The sequence below is a fragment of the Aulostomus chinensis genome, chromosome 3 (assembly GCF_037954235.1).
Source record: "Aulostomus chinensis isolate RoL2024-O1b breed Wild chromosome 3, RoL_Achi_v1.0, whole genome shotgun sequence".
NCBI lineage: Eukaryota > Metazoa > Chordata > Actinopteri > Syngnathiformes > Aulostomidae > Aulostomus > Aulostomus chinensis.
In genome coordinates this window covers 22,533,633-22,550,181 of record NC_141322.1, presented here as the reverse complement: position 1 = coordinate 22,550,181, position 16,549 = coordinate 22,533,633, and the positions used below count along the sequence as shown (strand labels likewise).

The window sequence follows — 16,549 nt, the reverse complement described above, 5'->3', positions numbered from 1 at the left end:
GACTTCTCTCCATTTTTCCGATGACCAGGATGACCTCCTCTCTGTCACAGTCGTGCTTAATGTTGCACGTACTGCCAACTTGTGAAAAACATGCATTGGTTTACATCCCAAACCCCTTGATTGAAATGCACCTAATTCATGTGCACCTTAAATTCACTTGACGGTAGAAATGTAACACAGCCATTGTTACTGCAAGCGTGTTAGCCTCCCAACTGTAATATTTCATATAGAGCATTGTAACAGCATTGTTTTCTCATCTCATCTTTTTTGCATTAATCTCTTGGACATTGGAGGTACATTTTGGAGGTACATGGTATTAAATCATCCATATCACAAAGTTTCTTCAAGACACCACGTATGCCTAGCATCAGAGATTCAACATGTTTCTAAAAGTCTGATATGCCTGTGTTATAAAATGCACCTGTCATCATTTTCATCATCACCATTGTGTTGTTTCACACGAGTGATAATGTGCAATATTATCCGTGTTTCAGAGCTTCAATTTCGTCCCCTATGTCTGAGCAGTGAAAGTGACAGGGGCCCAGCTGTCTGCCTGTGTGTCTGCCTTCACTCTACTGTCTATTACCACCACCTCCTTCTGTAATTACAAGCTCCACTGCACACAGGCTCACCATCAGGTAGGGCCAGGGCCACGAGCACAGCACCACCAGCTCTCATCACTGTGCCATTTTGAATTCCCTCTGTGTGAGAGCTGCAGGCCAACAGGAAGCTTTTTTGCACATCTGAGGTGCCACAGCCTGCGGGCCAATCAGCCAGTTGGGGTTAGAAATGTTAAATTTTGTTTAGTATCACTAGAAGGTTAGCTCACCCCTCATTGGTTCACCATCTGGCCATTCTTTCCTTCTCTCTCAGTAGTGGTGCTTTTCAGTATCACTGTATCCGCACTGTACAGCCTACAGCACTGCAGAGTTTGAGGAAAAAAAGAACCAACCATGGAAGGAAAAATGTGGGTAGATGATCATAGGGAGTAGCGGAGGAAGTGAGTAAGAGAGAGAAGACACTCATAGAGAAGTCATTAAGCAAATGAAAAGGAGGAAACATGAATGGTAAAAATGCATTTGAATGTTTTATTGCACTTCAGTGTTAAATGGGCCTATAGTGACATCACCTGACATTAAAATGAAGCTGCTTAACCGCCTCATTTTTTACACATCACAGCTTAATGATGCATCAGATTTGGGAAAAAAACACAGGAAAAATAAACATTATGAACTCTCATCTCAATGGGAGATTTTATTACATTAATATTAATCCAATCACCGCTCATTTACACTAAACTTTAACTGTTAAAGCAGTGTGATTCTAATGATTTCTCTCAGTGTGGGATTTAGTCTGCCCTAAGACTGCTGATTTAGGATGTTCCACAAGGGTATTTCATTTTAGAAGACAGCCGGCTAAGAAGATTATGGTGCACAGTTTTCAATTTATCTCACACACCTTGACTCTCTTTTTCGGCTTTTTTTTTCTTTTTTTTTTTTGCCACATGCTGTAACAGCAGTTGGCATCTTCCTCTGTATTTAGAGGCTAAATTTTTCCATGTTGCCTCAAACACCAAGTAATTTGACCTTTTTACACACTCTGCGTAAACATCGGATTAACTGAGTATAAATTCACCGTGTCACTAAGTGGTTTAGTCGGGTCATTGTATTTTATGAAAGGATAAAGAAAATCATTCATCTGAACTTCAGTTAAAATGAACTTAGTCAAGTCAAATAGAGAAGTAAGTAAATCATGGACCTCAATACATCGGCGAGTCAAAGAAAAGCGAGGAGGGGGGGGCGAGGGAGTGGGTGAGAGAGTGAACTTGCTGATGTAAAAAAAAAAAAAAAAAAAAACAAGCCGCAGAAGTGAGGATATAAAACCTTGAGACAAGAGGATGCTCCTCTCTCAAACCGGCTGCCACCTCAATGGAGGAAATGTTGGAGTTGGGGAGGGTCGACTTTGAGCTGACATTGACGCTATGTAGATGAGAGTGAGGATCCTGCGCTACGTCCCTGCTCGCTAAAACTCAGACGGCCGCAGCTCCTTTCCCCGTCTTCTCTCCCCTCCTCTCTTTCAGCACCACTCCTTTAAGGACAGCACCTCGCTCTCAAAGACGCACTTGTCCACCATCCTGGACCTTCAGGATCGTATATTTGCTCGCTGTTGCTGGATGCAAAGTTTTCAATCGTGGTTTTATTTTTTTTTCAAAAGTGCAAGGAAGTAACTTTTGTATATTTGGATTTTCCCATCTGGACAAAGGAAAAGGATTTCTCTGTAAGTATCTTGATAATGAGTGCGGATCAATGCTGGCGAGTTTGAGCGGTTTTAGTTGAAAGAAAAACAAGGACACTGAAGAATCGTACTTGTGCAGATGCGCAGAGTTTGGAAACGAGCTTGGATGGGAGACTGCAATTCACTTGATGGCGACACAGCAGACTTCTCTCATTCAATTCTTCAGTCGAATGGCTGTAAAAATATCAAATTGTTCACTGAATCCCAATTTCTCTCGAGGGTGTTTGCCTTCTATTGGTATGTTAAAACCTCCTGGAATTTTAACAACAGGTTTTCTGTCTTACAAAAAAAGATAAATATACAACTGTTAATGAGAGCGTGCTGCCTTTTGCTTTCTTGCAATTACGCACAAGATCTGTGCGCGCAGAGTGCGCTCCGTGTCGTATCTCATGATGAGCAGATCTTATTCTTAAATGTTAAAAAGTCTAACGAGTTTGAATGAAAATAGAAATATTTATATATGTATACACAAATCTAAGTCCCCATAACTGAACTGATAATTTAAGCCACATGATGTTTTTTTTTTCCCAACTCCGTGTCAGATTAGTCTTTTCAGACTGTAAATTCCACTGATTTAAAATCCACTCCATGTTGGTCATTGGACATCACCGCCGCGTCTGGCTCCTAAACGGGTCTAATTGCGCCTCTCTTGTACCAGAGCAGGGAGAAGTGGGCCATTGAATTTAGAGCACAATGAATCAAGGACGAGAGCAGGCTCAAAATTTCTGCTAACATGCTGCATTCACTCCAGGCGACCAAAAGTGATTCTTATTGCGTGAGAGGTCTTTCTCTGGTCCCGGGTGTTCACGGATCGTGCCCCCCCCCCCCTTTTTTTTCTTTCTCGTCACCCCTGAAGAAATGTCATACAATTAAAATGGATGCATGTTAATCGGCACAGGCCAGCGTAAAGGAGAACAATTCTGGTCAAATCTGATCGTATAATTGTATTTTTCTTTTTCTGGAAAGCAGTTCATTTAATTTGGAAAGATTGTAATTGAAAATAATGTAAATATTTGAAACAAAGTGTAATGAAGCACATTAATCCTTCAGTCCTCGAATAGAGCTTTTCAATAACTGACGTGCTTATTTTTTTCTTAATTTATTATTTTTATTTTACTCTTAGCATATTTATTTGTATTTTCAGGAGCAGTCGACCGCTGCTGAGGCGCCTCCGCTTGCTCCTGATCACTATAACTAACCCGATTATTCCTCGGCTGTTATCTGGGAGCTGTGTGCGAGGGACGGAGACGCTGTCTGCCTGAGTCGTTGCCGAACCTCCCCTCTCTCCGCTGGTCAGGACTATCCTACAAGCGCAGTGACCATGGCCACTAACGGGACCAAAGCCACGGACGGACACGTCTTAACGGAGACAGTGAACGACGCGCCGACAACTACGCCAAATGACAAACCCAAAACCTTGGTGGTCAAAGTGCAGAAGACGAAAAAGGAGATACCCGAAAGAGAAACGTGGTCTGGGAAATTTGACTTTCTTCTCTCTTGTGTGGGATACGCAATCGGACTCGGAAATGTCTGGAGATTTCCTTATTTATGTGGAAAAAACGGAGGAGGTAATCAGGAATTTTGGCAGTTTCCCCATTTTCTCCCCCATACACCAAAAGGAATGCAAAGGTCTCGACATTCAAACCTCCCAGTTTGTTCCACGAGGTTCCTAATTCAAGTGCACCTCAAAGCTCATAGCCGTGCGTAATTGCGCACGAACACAACAAAAAGAAACGAAAAAAAAAAAGTCTGCACGATGATCTGGGGTGCACTGCGAAACCAAATACTCCTATGACCAGATATCTTAAGTGGATCATGTTGAATGTTGATAGTTTATGGTTGACCGTCACTGACACACCTTTACCTCTCAACTCTCATTTAGGGGCCTTCTTGATTCCCTACTTTTTGACCCTCATATTTGCTGGCATGCCCCTGTTCTTTCTGGAGACGGCTCTTGGTCAATACACCTCAATTGGAGGGCTTGGAGTGTGGAAACTCTCGCCCATGTTCAAAGGTAAAAGCTATTTTATAGCGTTCCTAAAACCATAAACGTTGCTATTTAATGTCACAATTAGGCTTCATGTTGGCAGGATTGGATAACAGACACTTATTATTTTTAGTCTTAGTTGTTAAAATTAAATAGAGGCCAATAGTTTACTCTTAGAAACTGAGAACCTTGAAAAAAATACATTTTTGTAATTCATGTAAAAAAAAAATGTATATACTTCCCTATTGTTTCAGGTGTGGGTCTGGCTGCTGCTGTTCTGTCCTTCTGGCTCAATATCTATTATATTGTTATCATTTCCTGGGCTATTTACTACCTGTACAATTCCTTCACTGCTGTGAGTATTTAAATATGTGTGTGTATGTGTGTGTTTGTGTGAGAAAAAGAGAGAGAGAGGGAGAGAGAAAGAGAGAGGGAGTGTGTATGAGAGAGAGCTGAACTGGGTTATACTGATTTCTAAATAATTATCTAGTACTACCTAGTTAATGGAAAAGCGAGTGTGTATAAACAGTAGCATTTACTAAGTGGCAGCTTCGGTTCGCCAACATCTGTTACATAAGGGTGCACAGCCTTTAACAGAGTATGACATTTATTACTTCCTTTCCCACATAATTAGTGCTTTACACAAGGTATTGATAAATGCATTTGGCGCGGAATCATTCAATCCTTTGAGAAAACCATGAAATCTCAATGTCCCAAATGAGTATCATGGACTTGGCTGCTTGACAGCAGGATAGAATGGGACCTGGAGGTGGGAGAGTGGTGGAAATAAAAGAAGCTGTCTGTATAGTGTTTTTTTTCCTTTTTTTAAATTTTCAGGACCTGCCATGGCAGACTTGTGGCAATCCCTGGAACACGGAGCGCTGCTACACCAACTACAGCATCGCAGACACCAGAAACCTCACCAGCGCTGTGGTGGAGTTCTGGGAGTAAGCTGGACATAGGAATTAGTTTGGAACACGTACTGTGAACAGATTTTAGCTCCACATAGAGGTCATCTCACTTAGCGTGCAAAATGCAGATGAAGATTAGTCTCTGGTGTGACCAGCTGTACAAAGTCCTTTAAGATTCAAACACTTCAGCACAAAGCTGAACCAAAACTATGACATTTGAGTCAAATTTGTGTGCTCATGGGTGGACAGTAATGCATGCAAGGGTGAGCTCCCTTGAGTTTCTTCTCCTCGACTCTTTTTGAATATACAGACAAATGCGTTTGTTTGTTTGAGATGAAGGATGCATTTCTGCAGTGTAGTGAAACAACTTACACCTTCTTCTGCAGACGTAACATGCACCAGCTGACCGACGGTCTGGAGAAGCCGGGGGAGGTCAGGATCCCACTGGCGATCACTCTGGCCATTGGGTGGGTGCTGGTCTATTTCTGCATCTGGAAGGGGGTCAGCTGGACTGGCAAAGTAAGTAGATGGAGAACACAATGACAAACCAAACAAAAGAGACTGGTCGACTGATATGGCATCATTTCACCGTAACAAGACTTCAGGTTCATTGCTCAAGGTCGTAGAACACGATGACACCTTGAATTATTGCTCACATGAATGGGTTCATTGGGTTCATGCTTACATAACTTCACTTAACCCTTTCATCTACCTAAATTCAATTAGTCTCCTGTTGTAACGTAGGATGAGCTAAAATACATGTTGTTTTTAATATAGCTTATTTCACAGGTTAAACAATAGTTAGTATAATAGTTTTATTTTTCTAGACTTCATTGCACAGGAGATATCTCTTTACACGAAAGCATTCAAGTGCCACCAGCACTTACTTTCCACAAAGAGAAGACAGAAGAAAGAGAATCGTGCTCTGCCAAAGTGTTTCTGATTTTCTTTTATTCACTTTTTTTATATCATCTATTTATTCTGATGGCTTGCATTCAAAAGAGGAGTTTCTGACTATTGTAACTCTTGAACAGCTGAATCTCTGCTGGTTCAGCTCTTACTCGGTGGATTTTATCACGAGCACATGAAATGTGTTGACTTGGATGGCACAGTGCAAATTTAGTTCAGATTAGGAGGGAAATAGTGCAGAGGGAGTGTGCTGAACCCAGCCTTTCTGGGGTCATCTTGCCTCCGGGGAATGGCCTACTAGGTCATTGTGCTGTGCTGTCAGGACGGTGCCACTGCAACACTGCTCAGGACAAGCTGAGCAACTTATAGGAGTTTGGACTTCTCTTCCAGTTTTGCAGCCTCAAATGACAAATATAAGTAATGGACAAAGGACAAATATTAGTTCATTTTGTCTGAAATTTAATTTTTTTCTAACCATGACTTTCTCTCCCGCAGGTGGTGTACTTCTCAGCCACATACCCTTACTTCATGCTGTTCATCCTCTTTTGCCGTGGCATCAGTCTACCTGGAGCCATTGATGGGATCCTCTTCTATATCACCCCAGATTTTGACAAACTGAAGCAGTCTGAGGTGCACTCTCTCTCACACATTCTCACTCCCAGATGTTTACCAACTATTTCTTTTCAGAGACACATGCAGGTCTATAGAGGAAAAGAAGACTAAAGTTGGCTACTGGCTTGATAAACTCATCGCTGAGATGTTTTGGCCTTCTGCAGCAGAAGTGTACAAGAGAACACAGCCATTAAACCACAACTATAACAGATATTCAGCAAATGGGACTTCTGATAATGATGACTCATCATGCACAAAAATACAGAGCAGTGAGGTGAGGTTAGATGAGAGGAAGTGGGCTCCTCATGACTTGAGAGGGTCTCATGTCTGAAGAGTGAATATGACTAATAAGAAAGCACAGAGATGTTTGATTTACCTCAAAGTAGGAGGGTGGACGTGGGAGTGATGTCACACCTGATTTGATCCTTCCTTGAGAGGGAGGAAAAAATGGGGAAAAGTAAAACAAACAGCCATTTGCAATACCAGTTGATAGTAACACATCAACAGATGGAATTTGAGGACTGTGTGTCTATGACTGCTCCGGGGTGCAGCGACAGATCTGCCTGCAGCACCACTACATCAAAACGTTAACATGATATGAATACACCTACGGTATATTGATCCGTCCAGCCTGTTAGAGTGGCTGGATAATGACTACAAATGTCATACTATAGTACTTTTACACCTTTCTCTATACTGCATCAGCTTTGCATAAGCAGTTAATTTTTTCCTGATTATTCAAATGTCTTTTATGGTCTCGCTGTGTGTCAGGTTTGGCTGGACGCCGCTACTCAGATCTTCTTCTCCTACGGGCTGGGATTAGGCTCTCTGATTGCTCTCGGAAGCTACAACCCCTTCAATAACAATGTGTACAGGTAGGATGATTATAGTAGTAGTGATAATACATTTCAGGTGATACCCTCATGAATGATGTGCAATTTTGCTGCTTTGTAATAAATCCCTCTGGTCACTCACACATCCTATCCAAATTTTTAGGAGATGATGCTTATATCTCTTCCTGTGTTTATTTTTAGTTTGTGGACAAGATATTGTCTGTTGTTCTTCTATTTTGGGAGAGTTTGAGCCTCCAGCTGTATCAGTCATTTCTGTATTTGGGTTCTTTTATTGTTGGAGGCACAGATATTTGTTCTGCTTCAGCCACTTTCATGTTGTAAACACTGGTCAGAAGCCCAAGTCTAGTTCACGCAATTTAGGAACTGACGAAGCACACTGCCATTTTAAAAGAAAAGGTCAAAATAAATGTGTTCAGCTGCTGTGTTGCTGCAGAATGCAAAATGGCTTTCGACATTCCCTTCCCCCCACCCCGCTCCACAATGTGTGACGGGTTGATAAGGAATTGATACAGGCGTGACAATGGCTGCCTTGTGCTTTGTCTCTCCCCTACAGAGATTCTGTCATTGTCTGCTGCATCAACTCCTTCACCAGCATGTTTGCTGGCTTTGTCATCTTCTCCATTGTGGGATTCATGGCCAATGTAACAAAGAGACCCATCGCTGATGTGGCAGCCTCAGGTAATTGCAATCAATATTGAATAGGCAAAGGCAAACGATACGTGCCAATGTGCAAAAATTGGCCCTTGAAATTGTGCGATATGTAATTCTTTCAATCAGACAGAAATGAGGGAAGGTTGACTCTCCAGCTGTGTGTTCATTTTGGTTCTGTTATTTTTAAGGAAAAATTCAAATGACTTGGTCCTTTCTTAAAAACTGAAATTTGACATTAAGTGTTTTTTTTCTTCCAAGCAAACTTAGAACTTCAATGCTTTTAAGCTTCCTCTTTTTTTTATTCGGCATCACAGACAAAGAGCTGATCCATAATAATGCAGCTGAGAATATTAAGATCTAAATTTTGGCTTTTTATCACAGTGAGATCAGCAGTCTCTAATTAGTGTCATTCAGTAAAACTTGTCTCATTGTCTATAATATTTGTCTTTATTCAGGACCTGGCCTTGCATTTCTGGCTTATCCTGAGGCCGTTACCCAGCTGCCTTTCTCTCCCCTCTGGGCCATCCTCTTCTTCTCCATGCTGCTGATGCTGGGAATTGACAGCCAGGTAAAGACAATCAAAGTGGCCAAAATAGTTGATTCTTTCCTTATTTTTGAAAGAGCTTCTATTAGAAATACTTAAACAAGGAAAAAAAGACATGTAATCTAGACAAAGATTTTTATGATTTCAGGTAGAAAAAATCATAATGTGGTTACTGACATGTGAAAACACGACCATAACAGTAATTAAAACTCAAAAACTAAATAGAAGTAAGTGAGCTATGTCTTTATTGTGACATCAGTCTGTTATGGAACACATTCTGGATATGACTTTGCTTTTTCTCCAGTTCTGTACTGTGGAAGGCTTCATCACAGCGCTAGTGGATGAATTCCCTCAGGTTCTCCGAAAACGCAGAGAGATCTTCATTGCAGTCGTCTGCCTTGTCTCATACATCATCGGACTGTCCAACATCACACAGGTTATCACTCGTTTGTCTGTGGATAATCTCCCATCTCTCTGAGGCTTTATTCGGGTGAATGTAACAACAGGTCCGGTATTATCACACCGACTTCCTGCAGCTGACCATGTACGCTGCAAAACTGCTTACTCAGCAGGGTTGCTAGCTCACCAAATGGACGTTATATTGATTTCATCCGAGTGTAGAGGTCAAGGAGTCATACTACGAGTGTAGCTCCAAGCTTACATGTTCAGGTCATTTATTATCAGGCTTCTTGTTGCAAATACTGGGCAACATGAAATAGTTATTCACAGCTGCGGTTTACAATGAGGTCTTTATCCATTCATTCGTTCATCCATTCATTGCTTTGGATTCATCTGCATCCTTTGGTCTGAGGTGTCACAAACACTCCCTGGCCAGACTTTTATTATGGTTATTAATGAGTTTGGTTGGTTATCACTCACAAAAAGTCAAACGTGTTAGTCTGACTAAAGTTAGACTTTTTAAATATACGTAAACTCTTTTTACTGGCTGATATTGTGCTGTTCAGATCCAGACTCTACAAAATCAGAAATTTCTCTTCTGAAAACGAGTTAGGTCAACAATATTTTAGCATAAACACAAAATATACTCATCAAACCAGATGTTTACTGCCTTATCTTCATTTGCCACTCATTTATTATTAGGTGCTGCTGTGGAAGGACAGTAGTGGTTTTCTTACATTTGGAAAAGAATGTGTTCAAGAGCGTAACTGAAAAAGAGATAAAAAGGCAAAAAGTTGACAGATGACACTTAAGTCTTGTTAGTGGAAACTTGCAAGCAAAAAAATGACAAAATCACTGCAGGCCAAGGTCATGTTTGCAAATGACACTCAAAGACCTTCTACTCCTGCCACACTGGATTCTCATCATGCCACATGCACAGCCCTTCTAGGATGGGGTTGACTAATCGCTGCTCCCGGCATGTAGGAAGTATATCAAGCTCCACAGAGAAGAAATTGATGAATTGTAGCAGGTTCTCGGAGCTGGTCGCTATAACAACCTGACAAGGCCAAGATTTTGTGGATAGAAGTGTTTCATAGACCTACAGTGGTGCTGGCTATGCTACATGTCCACACTCAGTAAGACTTACCCTTTAGATCTGTACTCACAAATGAGACACCCGCCGCCACCACTGGTGTGCTCGCCCTTGATGTTATTCCACTTGACCGATTTGGTCCAGTCCTGCATATACAACGCCATTATTGTGTCCTCTGTTTTGTTCTTTCCCCCTCATATATTTGATCATATTCTTCTCTTCCGATGTTAATCTTCTCTCCTTTTGCAGGGTGGGCTGTATGTGTTTAAACTGTTTGACTACTACTCAGCCAGTGGAATGTCTCTGCTCTTCCTGGTCTTCTTTGAATGCATCTCTATTTCGTGGTTCTATGGTGAGCCCACATTTGTCTCAGTCATTTACCACAGATTTTTGCAATAAGGACTACATATATTTTTCTAACTTTTTTTGATAGCTTAAATCTAAAGATATAACATCCTAATCGGGTTAAGAAAATATGGGATCTATACAATGTATTCATGCAGCTTTATTTTTGCTTCCAGGTGTGAACAAATTCTATGACAACATTGAGGAAATGGTTGGCTACAGGCCCTGTGTGTGGTGGAAGGCCTGCTGGGTTGTTTTCACTCCACTCATTGTGGCTGTAAGTGTTACCTCAGGGACGCATTCAGCCATGGATCAACAATATAAACTTACGATGTCTCTTGTGAAGGGAAAAAAATATACTGAAAAATGTCTATGATCCTTTTTATGCAAAAATATTCTTTCCTGTAAACCAGAAAAAAAAACTGAAAGATGAGTCTGCAGTCTCACTCTCATTTAAACAGATTTGCATCCACCCTGAAACTGTAGAGGACAATCATAATGGAATATGGAGTGGGTTTGATAGGGTGACTGACAGAGGAGAGCGGTTTAGGCAATTTCATAAACAACCAAGATGGCTGCTGACTGACAGCCATGTGCTGTGTCTTCTATTCCAGCAGTTTTAAAAGTAACAGCTTGTGTAACAAACAACTGTCCTTAAAGATTGTTGATGGGAGTGATTTGTCTGTGCTACGTTATACATGTAATTTCTGTTTTTTCTATATCTATCTTTGAGTCTTAGCAGGGTTAAGCAAAAGCTACCAGGGTGGTTTTCACAATATGTTTTGAGGGGGTGGCGTTTGGGATAAGGAATAATTCACTGAATTTGTGGAGCATATTGGAATTGTGGTGCTAACACACAACATATTTTGCCAACATTGTGAGATAGGACAGTTAATGGACAGAATCTTCAGAGATTGCGGTGGTTGATGTCATATCCAGAATGAGAGAAGGCGTTAATCTACAACGTCACTTTTGGAACAAAAATACTAACATGTTTGGAACATTTGGACATTTGGACCCTCATTTTAAATCTTAATCCAAAAAGTGAACTTTTCCAACTTGCTGTGTATATCATAACATTTTAGACAATGTAAAAATAATCATTCATATCACAGCATTCAGTAGTCCTCTAAAAAATGTGGGTGATAGCAGTTCTCAGCTGAATCCTTTTCTCAGTCGCTACAGGCTAAGCAGTTAACATCACCGTGGCAACCTCTCACTGCAGTTGGGGCTGATTAGATTGCTTCTCTGGTGTCTGGGCTGCTTACCAAACACCTGGCAGACATCTTTGTCAATCTCACTTCTATTTGAACTCACTGTTTTCCTGAAACATGTTGTTTTATCACGTATCACAGTGAAGAATTAGCTGGAGTCAATGATGGGAACAGTCTACTCTTACCCCCACAACTTAGTACTCAACTACTCAAACATAAAATATGTGGGTCAATCAAACACTTCTTTTAGTTTATTTTCATAGAAATATCAAACAAGATAAGACATATTCATAAATGTGAATTAGATGCAAGGCTAAAATTCTCATGACATTTCGGCTTAACAGGAATGGGCACTAAACCAAAAGCAATCTCATTATTTGTGCCGTATGCTTTGGATACTTCAATGTATTACTATTATATTGCATCTGATTACAATAAATAAAAGTGCAGCTTCAGCTAAGACTTCATAAAATCTTAGAGAGACAAAAGAGATCCTCATGAATGAACATCTCTGCAGTTGTAATTGTATTCAAACTGTGTGTGAGCACGATATTGAAGATGATAACATATATTTCCATGTGTCTCGTATCCAGGGAGTGTTCTTGTTTAGTGCAGTGCAGATGGTTCCCCTCACCATGGGTGACTATGTGTTCCCAGCCTGGGGTCAGGGCGTCGGATGGTGCATGGCCCTCTCCTCCATGATCCTCATCCCTGGCTACATGGGCTACATGTTCCTCACACTCAAAGGCACATACAAAGAGGTATGATCAATGTGAATCTAGCCTGTACAGTAGTTTACCAAGTTCCAACTATGTTTTCTCAGAAGTAATGAACACTTCCATGCTACACTACAGAACTGTCCCTATGCATACTGCTTACATCATTGAAGCAGTCGGAGATTTCCTGGAATATATGCATCACTGTACCTACCTCTGAGGATTTGATACTAGCAGTTTTGAATTTAAATCTGCAGTTGTCAGCGAGGCAAGAGCTGTGTTAAGAGTTTCAAGTGGATTACTTGAAGATCTTTTTGCTCAATCCAAACTATTACTACACCCAATATGCTGGTACTATCCAGCTTGACACTGATGGTGTGTGAGGATAATGTAATGTAAATGCCAAACACAGGCCCTGAGGATTCAATCTGGCACCAATACATTAATCGTGATTGCCTGACCCGAGGTTTATAGAGTTTTCACTGACATTTCTCACATTAGCATAATGAAAGTAGTACCTGAGATGTAATAGACTCTTCACATTTGATATTAAAATAATGCCCAACGTGATTTATTGCTGTACTGGAGCACTATGATTCAGAACTATTGCAAAGTCATTGGCTTTCTAAAGAAATTATAATTACCACAAGGGGTAAAACAGTAGATATAAGGATTAGCTAAGCAGAATTTCTAATTAGTTCTGTTTAACAATTTTAGATGTCCTTTTTTGCTGTGCAGCCCTTCTCAGTTCTCAGTAAATTGCATCCAATTGTAGACAGCAGAATGGTACACTGCATTTTTATGGGTATGATTATCTTAATACCTTTTTAAGCATGCCATTTACATCAGGAACTTTTTGATTTACAATCCTCTATAGTGCACTGGATAATGACTTAATCTATAGGACCCTACAGTGACAGTTGCTTTATAGCCACCACTGACAGAATAAATAGGGTTTAATTGCAGGCAGCGCAACAGAGGCTGTCAGCAGTGAGTTGCAGGTGTCAGATCCTACAGTCCCAGCTGATTGCCTAATTGTAGCAATCAGCCAGCTGATTGGCGTTCTGGCACCCAGGCGGATATTTACTTTCACAGACACTCAATATAAATGCCTACTGCCACAGATCTCTTAACGCTATCCGTCGTTCAAATCAATAGGAAGTTTAGGTTTCTGGGTGAATTTGCCCCATGAATCTTTAATCAGTGTTTCATCATTTTACCATATCTCTCACGTAATGGTGTATCCTATCAGGGTAAATGTATAAATGTCTCATCCCAGAGTGTCACATACAAGATGTTTAGACCCAGAGCCTGAAGCGATGCATTCATCAAGCTCACAGCTGTGTAGCTGGTGTGTGTGTGTGTGTGTGTGTGTGTGTGTGTGTGTGTTTGTGTGTGTTGATCCCAAACTTTGCAGCTGTTTGACTAATCGCATATGTTTCACTGTAATTTCAGCACCAGCGCATCTTTCAGCTTCTTTTTTTGTATACATTTTCCTTTCCAGCGTCTGCGAATGATGATAAAGCCGGTGGTGCTAGTGAAGGCTCAGGAAAACGGTCCAGACCAGCAGACAGAAAACCAGAACCCTGCCAATGAAGAAGCCTACATCTAGAAACTTCTGCTCGTCTCTCTGTCTTGTTGGCCAGATGGGCACTCTACCCAGAAGAAACGTAATCAAGGTTGGGAACGACCACCAGACTTCCATGTCTGCTTTTATTCACCTACCTCCTGGGGACACGTGAGACCAACCTGATTACACACTTATTTTTAGGTTTTCTTTCTGTTTTTATTTGTATGATACAGAAACTTATGAGGAAAAACAAACTACCCAGCAAAGTTGTTGTGTAATTATGAATTTCAATATGCAAAAAACTTAGTCTTTATAGAGAAGGAAGTGTGACTTAGGAAATCACTGTAAAATAGATATATAAATTAAATTTGGAGGCCTGCGTCAATTCAATAGTATTGTGCTACTTTGATGATATTAAGAAATCAACTAAACTACAATTACTGTACAAAGAAAAACATTGGTTAAACGCATTTTGCTTGTACATGAAATAAATACATTAAAATGAATGCAGTGTAGTAAGTGGGGAAAAAAAAGTCTATTTTAAAGTTTGTAAAAATAAAAATTGAACAATTTAAGGCAAAGACCATATGGGAATGTGCAACAGGTAAGGCCAAATCTGCTTGTATGTAAAATATAATTTAGCCAGACTATCATTTCCTTGCAGGATCCTGCATTTCGCCTGAAATGTTTACCACCCATGTCTGGGGCTACCTTTGAAAAGCACAAGCACAGTACGGAATTTGAAGTGTCCAACTTCTTTTGGCTCGATTGAAACCTGTGACAACAGCAAAAATCACACATACAGGGCACATAGCAAGAGACTGTCATAATTGTTTCTTTGTTTTCTAAAGAACAATAACTATGTATGTTGTCTGAATCTTTTTTGTAGAACCATTTTTAGGTCGTTTTCTATATATGTGAGAATGAGAAGGACCAAACACAAAGTTTGAAAGATGGGTGCAGGCGTTTGACCCTCTGACCATGTGTGGAATAAAACAAGCATCCTCGTGTGGGTCACCAGGTAGCAAATACAGTATCTGCCAACAAGTACAATGTGGATCTGTAAAACTACCACCTCTAACACTCCATAATGGTGTAGCCATTACAAAAATACCATTGTGTACTATATTTCCACCTGTGGGGGTTTTACTTCCTTCGTTTAATGGAAAGAGTGAAACAATGTTGCAATAATAGGCCAATGCGTATTCAGATTTATATTTTAAACATTTAGAAAGAATGCAGTAGCTGCTGCATTGTAGACTGTATGATGGATTTTTATGATAGTGACCACTATTCTGTCTGGGACTGTTTACTTATTTATCTATTTTAGTAACCCACTCCTCAGGAACAAAGGTGGATGTGACCAAATTCTCTCAGATGCTACTATGATACACTGAAAAAAATTCATGCTGTATTACAAAAACAAAACAAAACATCAAAATTTCCGTTTTTTTTCCCAGTAAATTCAACATGCTATGTTCAGCGGTGACAAAATTCTGAAAATAATAATAATAAAAAAAGAACAAAAATACAAATCAACGTAAAGACGAAGCAGGCAGAAAAGCTGCTCCAAATTGTTGCCTCTCTATGAACCCTATTTGACCCGCATCATTTCTTTCAGTGTAAATGACTCACGATGGCCTTCACAAAAGTGTGTTTCGATGCTGTGACAAGTGGAGATTTCTAATAAGCAGACTAGGAGAGAGACACTTTGGCACAGTCAGAGGACAAAGCCGGCTAAAGCACTGTTAACACAACAGGACATAGCCACATGCTACATACAGGCCAACACCACTGAAACTACTCCTTTTCACAGAGTAAAGGAAAACCTATTGTTACATATCAAGTTTGTTCAGCAATATTAAATATAATCGTAGAGACTGACTTTGTGAGAGACCACAGATATAACTGTATTACTATGAAGAAAGGTGAAGAAAATTTGCTTCTGTGGCAGCTACGTGCGACAGGAATCAGGTTGAATCAGACCCATTTATTTTCATTTATTTATATATTTTTTTCAAAGATATGTAAATCTAAACGTGCAATGACAAAGGATTCCGTGAGTTTTGTATAAAGTTACCATACTGCAATTTTCTCTCTTGAATGATGTTGTAAACTGGATTGTGTAATACATGTATCTGTGAATGTCCGTACAACCTGAGTTTTTCTTTCATTTTTGTCTAAATGTTGAACAAAAAAATGTGATATTATTTGCTGTTTTCTGCAATAATATTATTATCTCAGAAACTAAAGCACACATCTCTCTCAACTGTAAAAATTCTAATTACGATAACAGAATAGAGAAATAATGGAGATGATAATAATAATAATGATAATGTACTAGAAATGTCTAGTCAGAGAATATTGTTTTGTATATTTCTAGCTGTTTCTTGGGCCTAATGTAAAATATTCTATGTAAAAAAAATATAATAAATGTCTTTAGGTGGTG

The 16,549-nt window shown here is 40.1% G+C and overlaps 1 protein-coding gene across 1 annotated transcript; it reads left to right on the top strand.

The window, feature by feature from the left end:
- The first annotated feature begins 1,884 nt into the window (after positions 1-1,884).
- Positions 1,885-15,629, top strand: slc6a1b (solute carrier family 6 member 1b). The gene is made up of 15 exons (XM_086199735.1): positions 1,885-2,277; positions 3,440-3,863; positions 4,178-4,309; positions 4,537-4,637; positions 5,120-5,229; positions 5,580-5,712; positions 6,598-6,732; positions 7,486-7,589; positions 8,122-8,246; positions 8,675-8,787; positions 9,068-9,199; positions 10,505-10,607; positions 10,777-10,877; positions 12,408-12,575; positions 14,035-15,629. Exons 2-15 carry the CDS (start codon positions 3,617-3,619, stop codon positions 14,140-14,142), a joined length of 1,812 nt encoding a protein of 603 aa, XP_086055861.1. The 5' UTR covers positions 1,885-2,277; positions 3,440-3,616; the 3' UTR covers positions 14,143-15,629.
- The last annotated feature ends 920 nt before the right edge of the window (positions 15,630-16,549 follow it).

Coding starts and splice junctions, on each gene's coding strand:
- slc6a1b (XM_086199735.1), top strand. CDS start 3,617: ATGGCCACTAACGGGACCAAAGCCACGGACGGACACGTCTTAACGGAG. Junction 3,864..4,177: donor ATGTGGAAAAAACGGAGGAG/GTAATCAGGAAT, acceptor ACTCTCATTTAG/GGGCCTTCTTGATTCCCTAC. Junction 5,230..5,579: donor GCTGTGGTGGAGTTCTGGGA/GTAAGCTGGACA, acceptor CTTCTTCTGCAG/ACGTAACATGCACCAGCTGA.